The 12,140-nt window shown below is 41.3% G+C and overlaps 1 protein-coding gene across 3 annotated transcripts in view; it reads right to left on the bottom strand.

Moving 5' to 3' along the window:
* The window catches only part of LOC137370088 (activin receptor type-1), a 174,841-nt gene that overhangs the window by 56,244 nt on the left and 106,457 nt on the right, over positions 1–12,140 (bottom strand). For all 3 annotated transcript variants that reach the window (XM_068032211.1, XM_068032213.1, XM_068032214.1), the window contains exon 2: positions 5,159–5,238. In XM_068032211.1, coding sequence (XP_067888312.1) covers positions 5,159–5,225 — 67 coding nt within the window. In that variant the 5' untranslated portion in view covers positions 5,226–5,238. The remainder of the gene's footprint in view (positions 1–5,158; positions 5,239–12,140) is intronic.

The raw sequence follows: 12,140 nt of genomic DNA, 5'->3' as shown, positions 1-12,140 counted from the left end.
CTCATAACCTTTCATCCTAATCAGCTATATTTTTCTCCATTCACTGTTACATACACATGTAAGCTGAAGCTAAATCACATGTCAATAAATTATTTAAATCCAAAGTATATGCATACAGAGAAAGAGACTGGAAAATCAACAGGAAATAAAGAAAAAAATTTTTAGGGCATGGATTTCCATCCACACAGCTTACTTCATTAGGTGGCTCTGTGCAGCAAGTTTTTTGAAATCTCTTTCCCAACTCAACTGCCACCTTGAGTTTGTTTATATTCTATTCATCAGCTGACTATGGGCAATACCATTAGCAATTTACCACCACATGATGTTACGACCAAGGTGGGAGGAGAGCACTGTTTTCTCTAGTTCCACTTCTCCACAGGGCACAACACATATTTAAATGTTTACCCAGTTACTGATACGTCAATCATAGCCTCTACTCTTTATCCCAGAATAAAATACACCAACCAGGTTTCTTCAAGAAACAACAAAATTATCAGTTTATTATAAAACAAGACATCACCAGTAACAAAGCAAAGCAAAGCGAGTGGAAATATGAAAGTTTCCTTTTTACCTTAGCCCCTCTCTTTCACACACACACACCGGTTAACCGAAAAAGAGATTTTCGCTTTAGAGCTCTGTTATAAAAAAGGAATACTTTGGTCAAATACTTGCTAATTCTTGAAGAAAAAAAGTGGAAAGATGTCAGTTCTCCCTTTATTCTGGCATCCCAAATATGTGTAGATGGCTGTCACTGGGATCCTTCCAGGACAGTTCTTTCCAGGCGATGTTGAAGATCAGTTTGGCATGCTTTCCAGGAGAAATGTGGCAACAGGGGTTTCTGGCAGGCCTTTCAGAAGGAATGCAGCATCAATTTCTCTATTTCTTACACTCGCTTCTAAGAGCTTCTCAAAGAGATGGAAAAGCTGGAACGCTTTTCAAAAAGATGGAAAAGGCTGAGCTGGTGTTTTGTCCTTGGCAGGATGATTTTCAAACTCCTTTCAAACCACTGTCCACATCCCAACTCACTGTCCAAAGTGAAGCCAAAACCGATATCGCAAGAGTCAAGCCTTCTGACCCTTATAAATCCTGACCTGTCACTTCTCTTTAAACATCCTTCCCAGGTCAAAAAGCCCCCACTGGGTACTTATCTGAAGACAGGTGACTTCTTCCAAACCAAGTCCAAAAGACCTTCCAATTACCTCTTTTTAAAAAAAAAACGAAGTCCAGCATCTAAGGAATCCTTTTCAGTTAAAATTTTAACAAAAAAATGGAAGCACTTTCATAACAATGATTAAAAATATACAATCGCTTGATCAGCATCCCATCCACCACCGACGTACAGTGGAAGCAGTGTGTACCACATACAAGATGCACTGCAGCAACTCACCATGCCTCCTTTGACAGCACCTTCCAAACCCGCAACCTCTACCACCTAGAAGGACAAAGACAGCAGACGCATGGGAACACAACCATCTGCAAGTTCCCCTCCAAGCCACACAGTATCCTGACTTGGAAACATATCAGCGTTCTTTTACTGTCGCGGATCAAAATCCTGGAACTCTCTCCCTAACAGCATTACGGGTGAACCAGCACCAGATAGACAGCAGCGGTTGAAGAAGGCAGCTCACCACCACCTTCTCCAGGGCAATTAGGGATTGGCAACAAATGCTGGCCTGGCCAGTGATGCCCATATTCCATGAAATGAATTTAAAAAAATTATGGTCCACTTTAGCTGTGCTTCTCAGTCTGTTTACCTTGCTTTCAATTTTTTGTGGCTGCTCAGTCGTTGAGTATATTCCACTAGAGATCGCTAAGTTTTTGGATATTAAGGGAATCAAGGAATATGAGTATAGTGCAGGAAGGTGGAATTGAGATAGAAGACTAGCCATGATATTATTGAATGGCAGAGCAAGCTTTAAGGACTGAATGGCCTACTCCTGTTCCTATTTCTTATGTTATGATTCCAATTTAATTTTTATTGCAGCTTTTCCCCCTCTCTCCCTGGAACAGCTGTACATAGGCGAGAAGCATACAAAATCAGAATTTCAGAAAGCAGACAATGGGGGCGGGGGGGGGGGGGGTAGGACTTGTTTAAATTATAAGCGTTGTTGGGGCCCTATTAGAAACAGTATTAAAAATAGAATCCACAGCATTTTTTATAAAGGATATGGAGAAATATTTGAAAAAAATAAAATTTAAAGGGTATCAGGATAGTGCAGGAGAGATGGATAGCTCTTTCAGGGAGTTGGCCACAGGTACAATAAGCTGAATAGCCTCCTTCCATATTACAAAATTCTGTAATTTTAGGTAGATTATTAAGAGCTTTGGAATCTTTGGAAAATCACCTGAAGTGATGACTCCAAAAGCATATAGGTTTTTGAGATTTAAAACCGTATGGAAGGCTCAAGAGTGTGGTGAGAGAACAGTCAGCAGAATTGGATGATTTATTGGTATTGTGATGAGAGGCAGAAAATATAACAGGCTGTAAAGAAATACATCAACTAATGTTAATAGATCACCTTCTGGAAGTGGCTTTAGATAATATAGGGGTATAATTACTAGACCAGAAACAGGCTATGGGGGTATGGGGATAGAGCGGGGATACGGGACTGACTGAATTACTCTACAAAGAGCCTACATAGACCCAATGGGCCAAATGGCCTCCTTCTGTGCCGTAATGACTCTGACTCTAAATTGAGAAATCAATTTGCAACAACTTGAGCACTGTGGATCCAGTGTGCGGGTGGAAAGGCAAAACAGGGTGACAGGTAGTCAATCCATCAAACCAGAACAGCCCAGGCCTGTGAACACATGTCTATATAGCCAGACAGATCATGGGGTAGGGGTTGGCGAGCAACGAAAATTAAACAGTACTGGTATATAAATGCAGTGAGGCACGACAAAAAGCAAATAATTGCTGTTTTGAAAAGGATTCCAGAGCATTATTGGAAAGACGGAGTGCCAATGAGAGACACAAGACTGCTGGGTGTGCAGTGGCCCTGTAGACAATCTAATGCTGTAGTTACGTGCAATCACAATTCATAAATTACAGGCAGGTTTGTGTAATGCAAGGTATAATCTGATGATGGTAAAAACAACAACTACATAGTTCAATGTAAAAAAAAAATCTGAAGGTGCTGCACAGCTACAGGTATAGAAAATGGAAGCGAGACAGGAAGGGAGGGATGAGGTGGAATGAATAAAATCACAGTCAGACAGATGGGCTTTGGGAAGATTTTTTAAAAGGAGAATGAGATGGAAAAGCAGAAAGGCATATGGAAGCAATTTTAGAGAGTATGTCCCAGGCAGCTGACTACCAATGGTGAGGTGGAAGAGGATGGAGGAGAACGCATAAAGAGCCAGAGTTAAAGGAATGGCATGTTTGGTTGGGGGCGAGCTGGGTGGGGGGGGGGAAAGAGAAGAGCAGTGATATAGAGCTGGAGGCAATTGTGGAGATAGGGTGTAGTGAAGACATGAAGAGATTTAAAGACAAGGATTTTAAAATGGATGCACTGAGGGAGTGGGGAGCTAGGGTAGGTCTATGAAACTAGGAGTGATAGAAGAACAGGATATGATTAATTTTGAACAAGTTGGAGCCTATGGAACCTGGAGGAGGGCAAATAGAGCACTGGAGAATTCAAGTCTGGAGGTGAAAAGGAACATATTAGGCTTTCAACAGCCAAGAGGCCCACGCAGAGACAGATGTGGAACTAAGCAGCCTTTGTGATGAAGAAAACAGAGTCCCAAAACTGAGTTCAGGGTTGAACAGGCCAAGACTGCAGACCCTGCCTGGTTGAGCCTGAAACAGTGGTCGGGGTGGCAGTGGGGTGGGGGGGGGGCGGTGCGGGGGAAGTGAAATTGGTGGCATGGGTGCAGGGTTTGTGCTAGGGGTCATCTTGAACTGGAGTAAATTATGATTTATCCAAGACTGGATGTCAGAAAAGATTTCTGACAAAACAGAGGCAGCTGAGGGAGGTGGTGTCAAGGTAGAGGCACACATGTCTAGTGTGGAGAAACCAGTATACACAAACACAGAAGTGCCAGTGATTAGGTTTTTGATAAAAAAAGAGAGTGGTAAATGCATTGAGATAAAATTAGGAGCTTCAGCATTGATGTCATTTGATGTGTTAGATGATTATTTAAATGACAAGAAGGTTGTGGCCAACAATTCTTAGGTCAGGTCTGGAAAGAGAGAGATAATCCTATACAAAACAAACTCCACTGCAACTGCTAACAAAGTTTTGTAGGGGTAGAATCTTCAAGGTCAGGGGATTGTGAGTACAATGGAGATATGTGGAGCAGCAAGTTACACCACACATAGCTGTCCAAGGGAGACAAGGTAGTGTGAAGAGGTTAACTGTGCTCACCTAATGTGGGGATCTAATTTCAGCACAGTTGATCTCTCAGGATCATTTCATTTTAAAGGACATGTAATTGGTTAATCATAGGCACTTGAGGTAATACAGTAATAGTTCAAGCACCACAATCGCAGCGAGGCAGTTTTGTGCTGTCGTGTGCTTACACCATCAACAACGATCATTTTACCAAGGGACATAAAAGACAGAGTCTGCAAAAGACTTAAAAAGGGGCAAAAATCCAGCAAGAGAAAGGGAGCAACAGAATGGTTATAAAAGGTTCCCTGAAAATACTTTTCCCCATTTCTTCAGAGATTCTGCATATTTTTTAGTATACATATATACACACTGTAGTTTACTTGGTCGAGTGTAAATGCACCAAGCACACGGGGCTTCACCATGCAGTGTTTTAATCATATATCGCACAGGAAGATCCAATCATGGTAAATAACGTTGGTTTGATCAACACAAATGAAAAGCTAGACAAATCATTGGACTTGGTCAACTCATTTTCATCACAGGCAAATCCTGTTTATATTTGAATAGACATCTGCTGGAACCAAACTTTCCTCAGAGGTCCGATAATTGAAAGGGTTTTTTAATATAAAAGTGCACAACCAGTCATAGTGTGCCCAATGTATTCAGTATGCAGGCAGGTGAATCGGCGAATTTTTAAATAGCAATTAAGTACAAGGAAAACAACTTTGCCCATTCAAAAATGCACGATAAACTCAGGTTAGTGAGAAAACTGGGAATGAAGTTTCAATAAATATGTAGCTGCTTTTCAGAAATGTACAACATACCTTCAGCTCCACATCGAAAAATCTTTGGGACCAAAAACAGGAGAACAAGGATGCTGCAATGGGCCATCAGGAAAAAGTTACTGCAAAACAAGAACAGACTGTTTCAGATCTCGGGGCTCCAATTCTTCCTATGCCTCCAGCTTATTGTACATCAAATTTTATTCTCTCCATTCCCCTTAGGCTCCCTGGAGTCACACTTCATTTGTAAGCCACTATGATGCCCTGGTGTTTCTATGCTTTTTCTAATGGCACTCAACTGACTGCACTAGGATGCAGCAGAGTTGCTCTGTGCAGTTCAGCCAATTTCCAACATGGTCTCTGCTCAACACTCCCCTCCCTTGCTGAGGCACAAAACTCACTGGATAGGATCAGAAAAATATGTCCAAACATTTCCCAGCACAAGTTGATGCTCTGACATGTGCAATTACCTGTTAATGAATGATTATTCTTGTTTATATATTCTGCACAGATTTAGAGGTTATATTTTATTGAAATATTCAGATGTTTCTCGAAATTAATCTCTTGGATATTCTCGAAAAGGAAAAATTTGCAGCACTACAGAGAAAGAGGAGGGTAATAGGACTAATTAGATAACTCTTTTGAAGAGCCAGCACCGACACAAAGCGCTGAATGTCCTCCTTCTGTGCTGTACAATTCTGATTCAGGTGGCGTTGACATTTGAATACTATTGTAACTGAAGTTCCAAAACAGAAAGGTGCAATGTAACTTAATCTGTAGTAAAATACTTATCTACTATTCAACAAGAACAACTGAACACAAACAGTAAAAATTAGACTCCCATATGCTAACATTGTGACAGCATGTAACTAATTAAACGTTTATGACTTTTAGTAATAGAATATTTATAATTCAAGTTTCCAGCTTAAAACAGTCTATTTAAGATACTAAAACTAAACACATTCCATGTCCTAATGAATACATGACTGAAAGGAACACACAGGAGATCTGCTTAGGGAACTAACAATAAGAGCTAACAGTGACACCTAATAATCTTACTAACATGGCCTGACCAATGACTGCTACCATTCTTTTCTTCCTACCAAGACACTCAGCATTCACCTCACTTCTACACTAGTTTTCAATTAGATATAACTGCATTCAAACAAGATATTATCAACATACATAGCAACTTCAGTTATAGCATTGCAGCTCACCTCAATACCTGAACTTTTCCATCATGGCATCTGTTACATTTTCTGTTTTATGCTCGTTATTGCCCTTAATTGCAGCATCAGCAGATTTCCTTAGTGGACCTCATGCCTCACCCCACAGCAAACCAATGTGGCCAAACCTAGGGCTCAAAGTGAGAACCCTATCACAATGCTCTGGCTACTGGAATAGATCACAGCCACCACACGATCTCATATTTTAGTAGATGGAAGAATATACACCAGACAGTGTACACACATGGCTCTGCATATTTACATTTAATATAATCTCGACTTGTAACCACCCTGGAAGGTCACAACGAACAGAAACTTGTCTACAAAGCTCTCCAAATGAAACCAGTTCTGAATGTGGTTTATCTACTGGAATGGAGCCTCTGACTAGCCCCACCACGGCTGTCTTCAGACTAAATGGTCTTAAGAGCTGCATCTTGAGCAACATTGCACCAAGTTCTTTTGAAGATATCTATGAACAATGGACATTAAAAACTACAGCTTTCATAACTAGATTTGATGGCTACTATTCCCAGGATTTAAAACGTTTACCCACACAAATATGGTTGCCACACATGTAAGCAGACTCACAGGATGCTTGCATTTGAACTGAATGACCTAACCCATTGACACTGTTCCAAACAGTTTGAGAGACAGATCCGTGCCAAAGACAATGGACACCTTCATTATGGAAGCAATCCAGTTTTTGCTTATGAGGATTTATTTAGTGCCTTCTGCATCTTCAGCACCTCCCAGAGCCTTTCAACAGCTAATGAATTGCTCACTGTTGTAATATTAGTCCATAATGACCACAAAAAACAATAATCATCATTCAGCATAACACACCATAACATTCATGCTGGACAACCTGCAGAAACAGTTAGCAATAACCAATATTTAACCTTGTGTGCACTGTGACCAGCAGAAAAGAATCCAAGATAAAAAAGTTTAATTAAAATAAACCACTTTGAGCAGTGATAGGATAAATTGAGGGGATTACAAGGGAAGTGTCCTTCAGAACAGCCAGACATGAAAATACTTTAACCACGAGGACTGTCACAGGCTGTTTCTTGCCAAATTATCCCACAAATAGATGCTGAAAAAGACTTACAGAATTATGGATGTTAATTCCATTCAACTACCGAACAATTTTTGGTCACCACGACATAGCATTAGATAACATCTTTACTTGGGTTTCAATGAACAACTACCAGGACTGTTTAAAGTTGAAAATTCTGGTATGTAATGCTATGCAAACTGCACAATGGGGTAGTTTCACTATGGTGCCAAAGATTCAGATTGTGCACACAAGGTGATCAAATTTGTTTTTGATGACTACAGTTCATTGAACAGCTGAATAATTAGTTCTAACAGTTTGAACATCAGTAACTAACTAAGGGCATAAAGCAATCAAATGGTTACAAACTCTGCACAGTAATTTGTGTTTCTTCCGCTGCTCTGTTTACAACTCCACAGTCAGCTCCTCAGTGAAATCATCAGGGTTAAGTACTTGAACAGATGTTCAAAAAGCAAGGTATTTGGCTAAAAAAGATGTTAATTACAACTGTGTAAAAGATTCAATTTAAAACAAAGATACTGATTGAAAAAAAAACTCTTTTAAAACAGCTTGTTCTATACTGCAGTGAAAACTTTCAAAACTGTAGATTCCAAACAGAAGCCCAAATCATCAAAACTAAAAGCTGCAATTTCATCCAAAATCAACAGAGTAACAGGTACAGTACATGAAAATAAATAAGAACGAAAATGCTGGAAATACACAGCAGTACTGAGAAATGCTTACAACTGCTTACCTTTATATAGCACCTTTATTATAGAAAAACATCTCAAGGCACTTCCGAAGTATAACTTCTCAAAGGCAATTAGGGATGGGCAATAAATGCTGGCCTAGCCAACGACGCCCACATCCCATGAACAAATAAAAAAAGGGCGTTGAACCAAAGGAGATATTAACAGAGATGATCAAAAGTTTAGTCAAAAAGGTGGATTTAAAGGAGAGGGAGGTGGAGAGACACAGAGGTTTGGGTGGAGAATTCCAAAGCTGGTTAACAAAATTGAGGCTCATAGAATTGGACAGTCAGTGTTCAGTTAGATAAAAAAAAATGGCTTAAGGACAGAAAACAGCGAGTCGTAGTAAATGGCTGTTTTTCAGGCTGGAGGATGGTAGACAGTGGTGTTCCCCAAGGGTCAGTGCTGGGACCACTGCTTTTTTTGCTATATATAAATGATCTTGGAATGCAGAGTAGCATCTCAAAATTTGCCTATGATGCCAAACTCGGAGGTGTGACAAAGTGAGGATGATATGAACCACCTGCAACAGAACATAGACAGGACAGCAGAATCGGCAGAGAGGTGGCAGATGGAATTTAACACGGACAAGTGTGAGGTGATGCATTATAGCAGAAGGAATAGGGAAAGACAATATATACTTAATAGCACAGTTCTAAAGCATGTACAGGAACAGCAGGACTGAGGGTGCACGTGCATCGATCTTTGAAAGTGGCAGGACATATTGAGAGAGTGGTTAGTAAAGCATATGGGATATTGGGCTTCATAAACAGAGGTATTGAGTACAAAAGCAGAGAGGTTATGCTGAACCTTTATAAAGCTCTGGTTAGGCCCCAACTGGAGCACTGTGCTCAGTTCTGATCACCACACTTTAGGAAAGATGTGAGTGTCCTTGAGAGAGTGCAGAGGAGATTTACCAGAATAATTCCGGGGATGGAGGATTTTAGTTACAAGGTAAGGTTGGAAAAACTGGGGTTGTTCTCCTTAGAACAAAGGGGTTTGAGGGGAGATTTAATAGAAGTGTACAAGATTATGATGGGCTTAGATAAGTTAGTTGAGGACATTTTGTTCCCATTAACTAATGGCACAAGGACTAGGGGAATCAGATTGAAGGTTTTGGGCAAGAAATGCAGGGGGAAATATGAGGAAGAATTTTTTATGCAGTGGGTGGTAATGACCTGGAACTCGCTGCTCACAAGGGTGGTGGAAGCAAAGACAATCAGTGACTTCAAAAGGAAATTGAATGGCCATTTGAAGGAAACAGATTTGCAGAGCTACAGGGATCGAGCAGGGGAGTGGGACTGACTGAATAAGTCCGTGGAGAGCCGGCACAGACCCGATGGACTGAATGGCCTCTTTCTGTGCCGTAAATGAACTCGATGACTCTCTGACTGAAGACCATAATTAGTGGAGTGAAGGGATGGTGGATGCACGAGGCCAGAATCAGAAGAACACAGGGCTCTGTGGGAAATGTTGATTACAGAGATTGTGCTCAGCCTGAAACAGTGGAAGGTGAGAAGAATGGAATCTGTCATAATGGTATGGAGATTGTGGCGTGGGTCAAAGATGATAGTTTCAGTTTTCCTAATGGTTAACTGGACAAAATTGCATACAAGATGGATACTGAAGGAAGAGTTGGCAGGTTTCAAGACAGGCAGCAGATATGTAGAGATGGGTGTCATTAGCGTACATGTGGAAGCTGCTCCCCTGCTCTCTGGTGATACCACCAATGGGCAGCATGTAGATATTTAAAGAGAGCCATCACTGGGGACACAAGAGGTAGAAATGAGGACTTGGGAAGAGAAGCCATTGCTGAAAGTGTTCAGGCTCTGATTGGTTGTAAAAGCAGAACCAAAGTCAGTTCCACTCAGCTGGACAATGGGGGAGAGGCATTGGAGAATATACGCTCAATTATATCAAAGGCTGCAGAGAGGCCGAGAACAGCGAAGGGGGACTAAATGCACAACAGTCATGCTGGATGTCGTTTGTGCCCTTGATCAAGGTCTTTTCAGTACTGCGTCGAATTTTGAAGACAGCACATCCGACAATGTGAGAGGAAATGGGAGGTTGGAGGTGGGGTGGTAGTTTACAAAGGCAGAGGATTTTCATGGTGGGCATTTTGAAGGGAGTGATGATGACAGTACCCGAGGAGAGGGAACCATTTATATTGTCAGCTAGCATGGGCAGGAGGAAGAGAGGTTAAATGGTCAGCAGTTTACTGAGAATGAGGGTCAAAGAAATATGAAGTGGATCCCATGAAAAGATGAGCTTGGAGAGGACTTGAAGGGAGATAAGACAGAAACTAGAAAGATGTGGGTGCATGGCTAGGCCAGGAGGGAGCTTAGGGGAATGCTTGGTTTGTTGGGTGGGGGCAATACAGCAGATGTGAACGGATGGATGGTCTGAATGTTAAGGACAAATGAGCTCCTTGTCCTTGTTTTTGGATGCAAGGATGGAGTGTGCAGCAGAATGGACAGACAGATGGTAGTGGAGAAAAGAATTTGTGACTTATCTTTGCTTTCCAGGATGATCCTATGGAACCTTTTTTTTTAAAAAAAGAGGAGAGTGAGGACCGGTAGCACTTGATCTGGGCCAGCAGATCTGATGTTCGGCAGCTAAATCCGTTGCTTTTTTTTATTCTTTCATGGGATGTGGGCATCGCTGCATTGCCCATCCCTAATTGCTGTCGACAACTGAGTGGTTTACTAAGCCATTTCAGAGGGCAGGTAAGAGTCAACCACATTGCTGTGGGTCTGTCATCACATGTAGGGTAGACTGGATAAGGATGGCAGATTTTCTTCCCTAAGGACATTACTGAACCAGATGAGTTTTTAACAACCATCGATGATAGTTTCATGTACCAGTACTGAGACTAGCTTTCAATTCCAGATTTCTTTATTAATGAATTGAATTTAAATTCTACCTGCTTCCGTGGTGGGATTTGAACCAGTGTCCCCAGGGAATTAGCCTGAACCTCTGGATTACTAATCCAGTGACATTACCACTATGCCACCATCTCCCATGGCCATGTAGAAGGGGACAACCATTAGACAGCAATCAAAATTGGGAACCCTGGCTGACTTTACCCTCTCTAGATTGGAGATAGTGAGTGTAACTGTAGTATTCGCTTCACCACCCTAGCTAAATTCAACTAACTTAGCACCAGACCAGGAAGCTTTTTGGTCTATGATTCAGTACCAAAAAGGTTTTGTGTTTTACCTCCAACCAGCTATATATTTCAATATATCTGGCTCCCTCAACTTGTTACGGCTAGTTTTGTAAATATTAAAAGTAACTGCCTTGCATTTATATACAAGACAGTATTGGGAATAGCATGTATTCTGCACTTGCTAACAAGTGCTTGTGGACATAATGGATTCTAATTTGTTTCTATGGTTTTTACGTGCAATGCCTAATTTGGCTCTTGGATCATCTGACAGAAAACCAAAAAAATTACAAAGAACTATTTAATTTTTGTCTCACCACAAAGAAATCAAGGACTGAACAGCATGCCGTTTAATGGAAAATTTCCAAATGCCACGTTACACTATTCTATAGAGTTAAGGACAAATCCATGAACCAAACCTGATGAAATAAAATTACATCAGCACAAGAGAAGCAGTTGATTGGTGAGTAGCTGGTGAGTCTTTATTTATTTAAGCAGTTGGTTTATTAGTCTATTAGCACAGAGGCATGGCAGGGCTGCTCAGACCCTTGTTACTTGTGGGAACTCCAGGACACTCTCGGACAGTTACATGTGCAGGAAATGTCATTAGCTTCAGCAGCTAGAGATCGGGGTTTCAGAGCTTGAACAGCAACTGGCGTCACTGCAGCGCATCTGCAAGGTTGAGAGTTTTGTGGATAGCACATTTATAGATGTGGTCACCTGCAGCTTAATGGTAAACAGGCCTACAGCAAATGAGTGACCGCGAGGCAGTCAAGGAGGACCAGGCAAGTAGTATCGGAGTCCCTTTAGTGCACTGCACTCCCCAATT

Source organism: Heterodontus francisci, chromosome 5 (genome assembly GCF_036365525.1).
Source record: "Heterodontus francisci isolate sHetFra1 chromosome 5, sHetFra1.hap1, whole genome shotgun sequence".
Lineage (NCBI taxonomy): Eukaryota > Metazoa > Chordata > Chondrichthyes > Heterodontiformes > Heterodontidae > Heterodontus > Heterodontus francisci.
The sequence above is the reverse complement of the archived record's forward strand: the minus strand, read 5'-3'. Positions and strand labels throughout refer to the sequence as shown.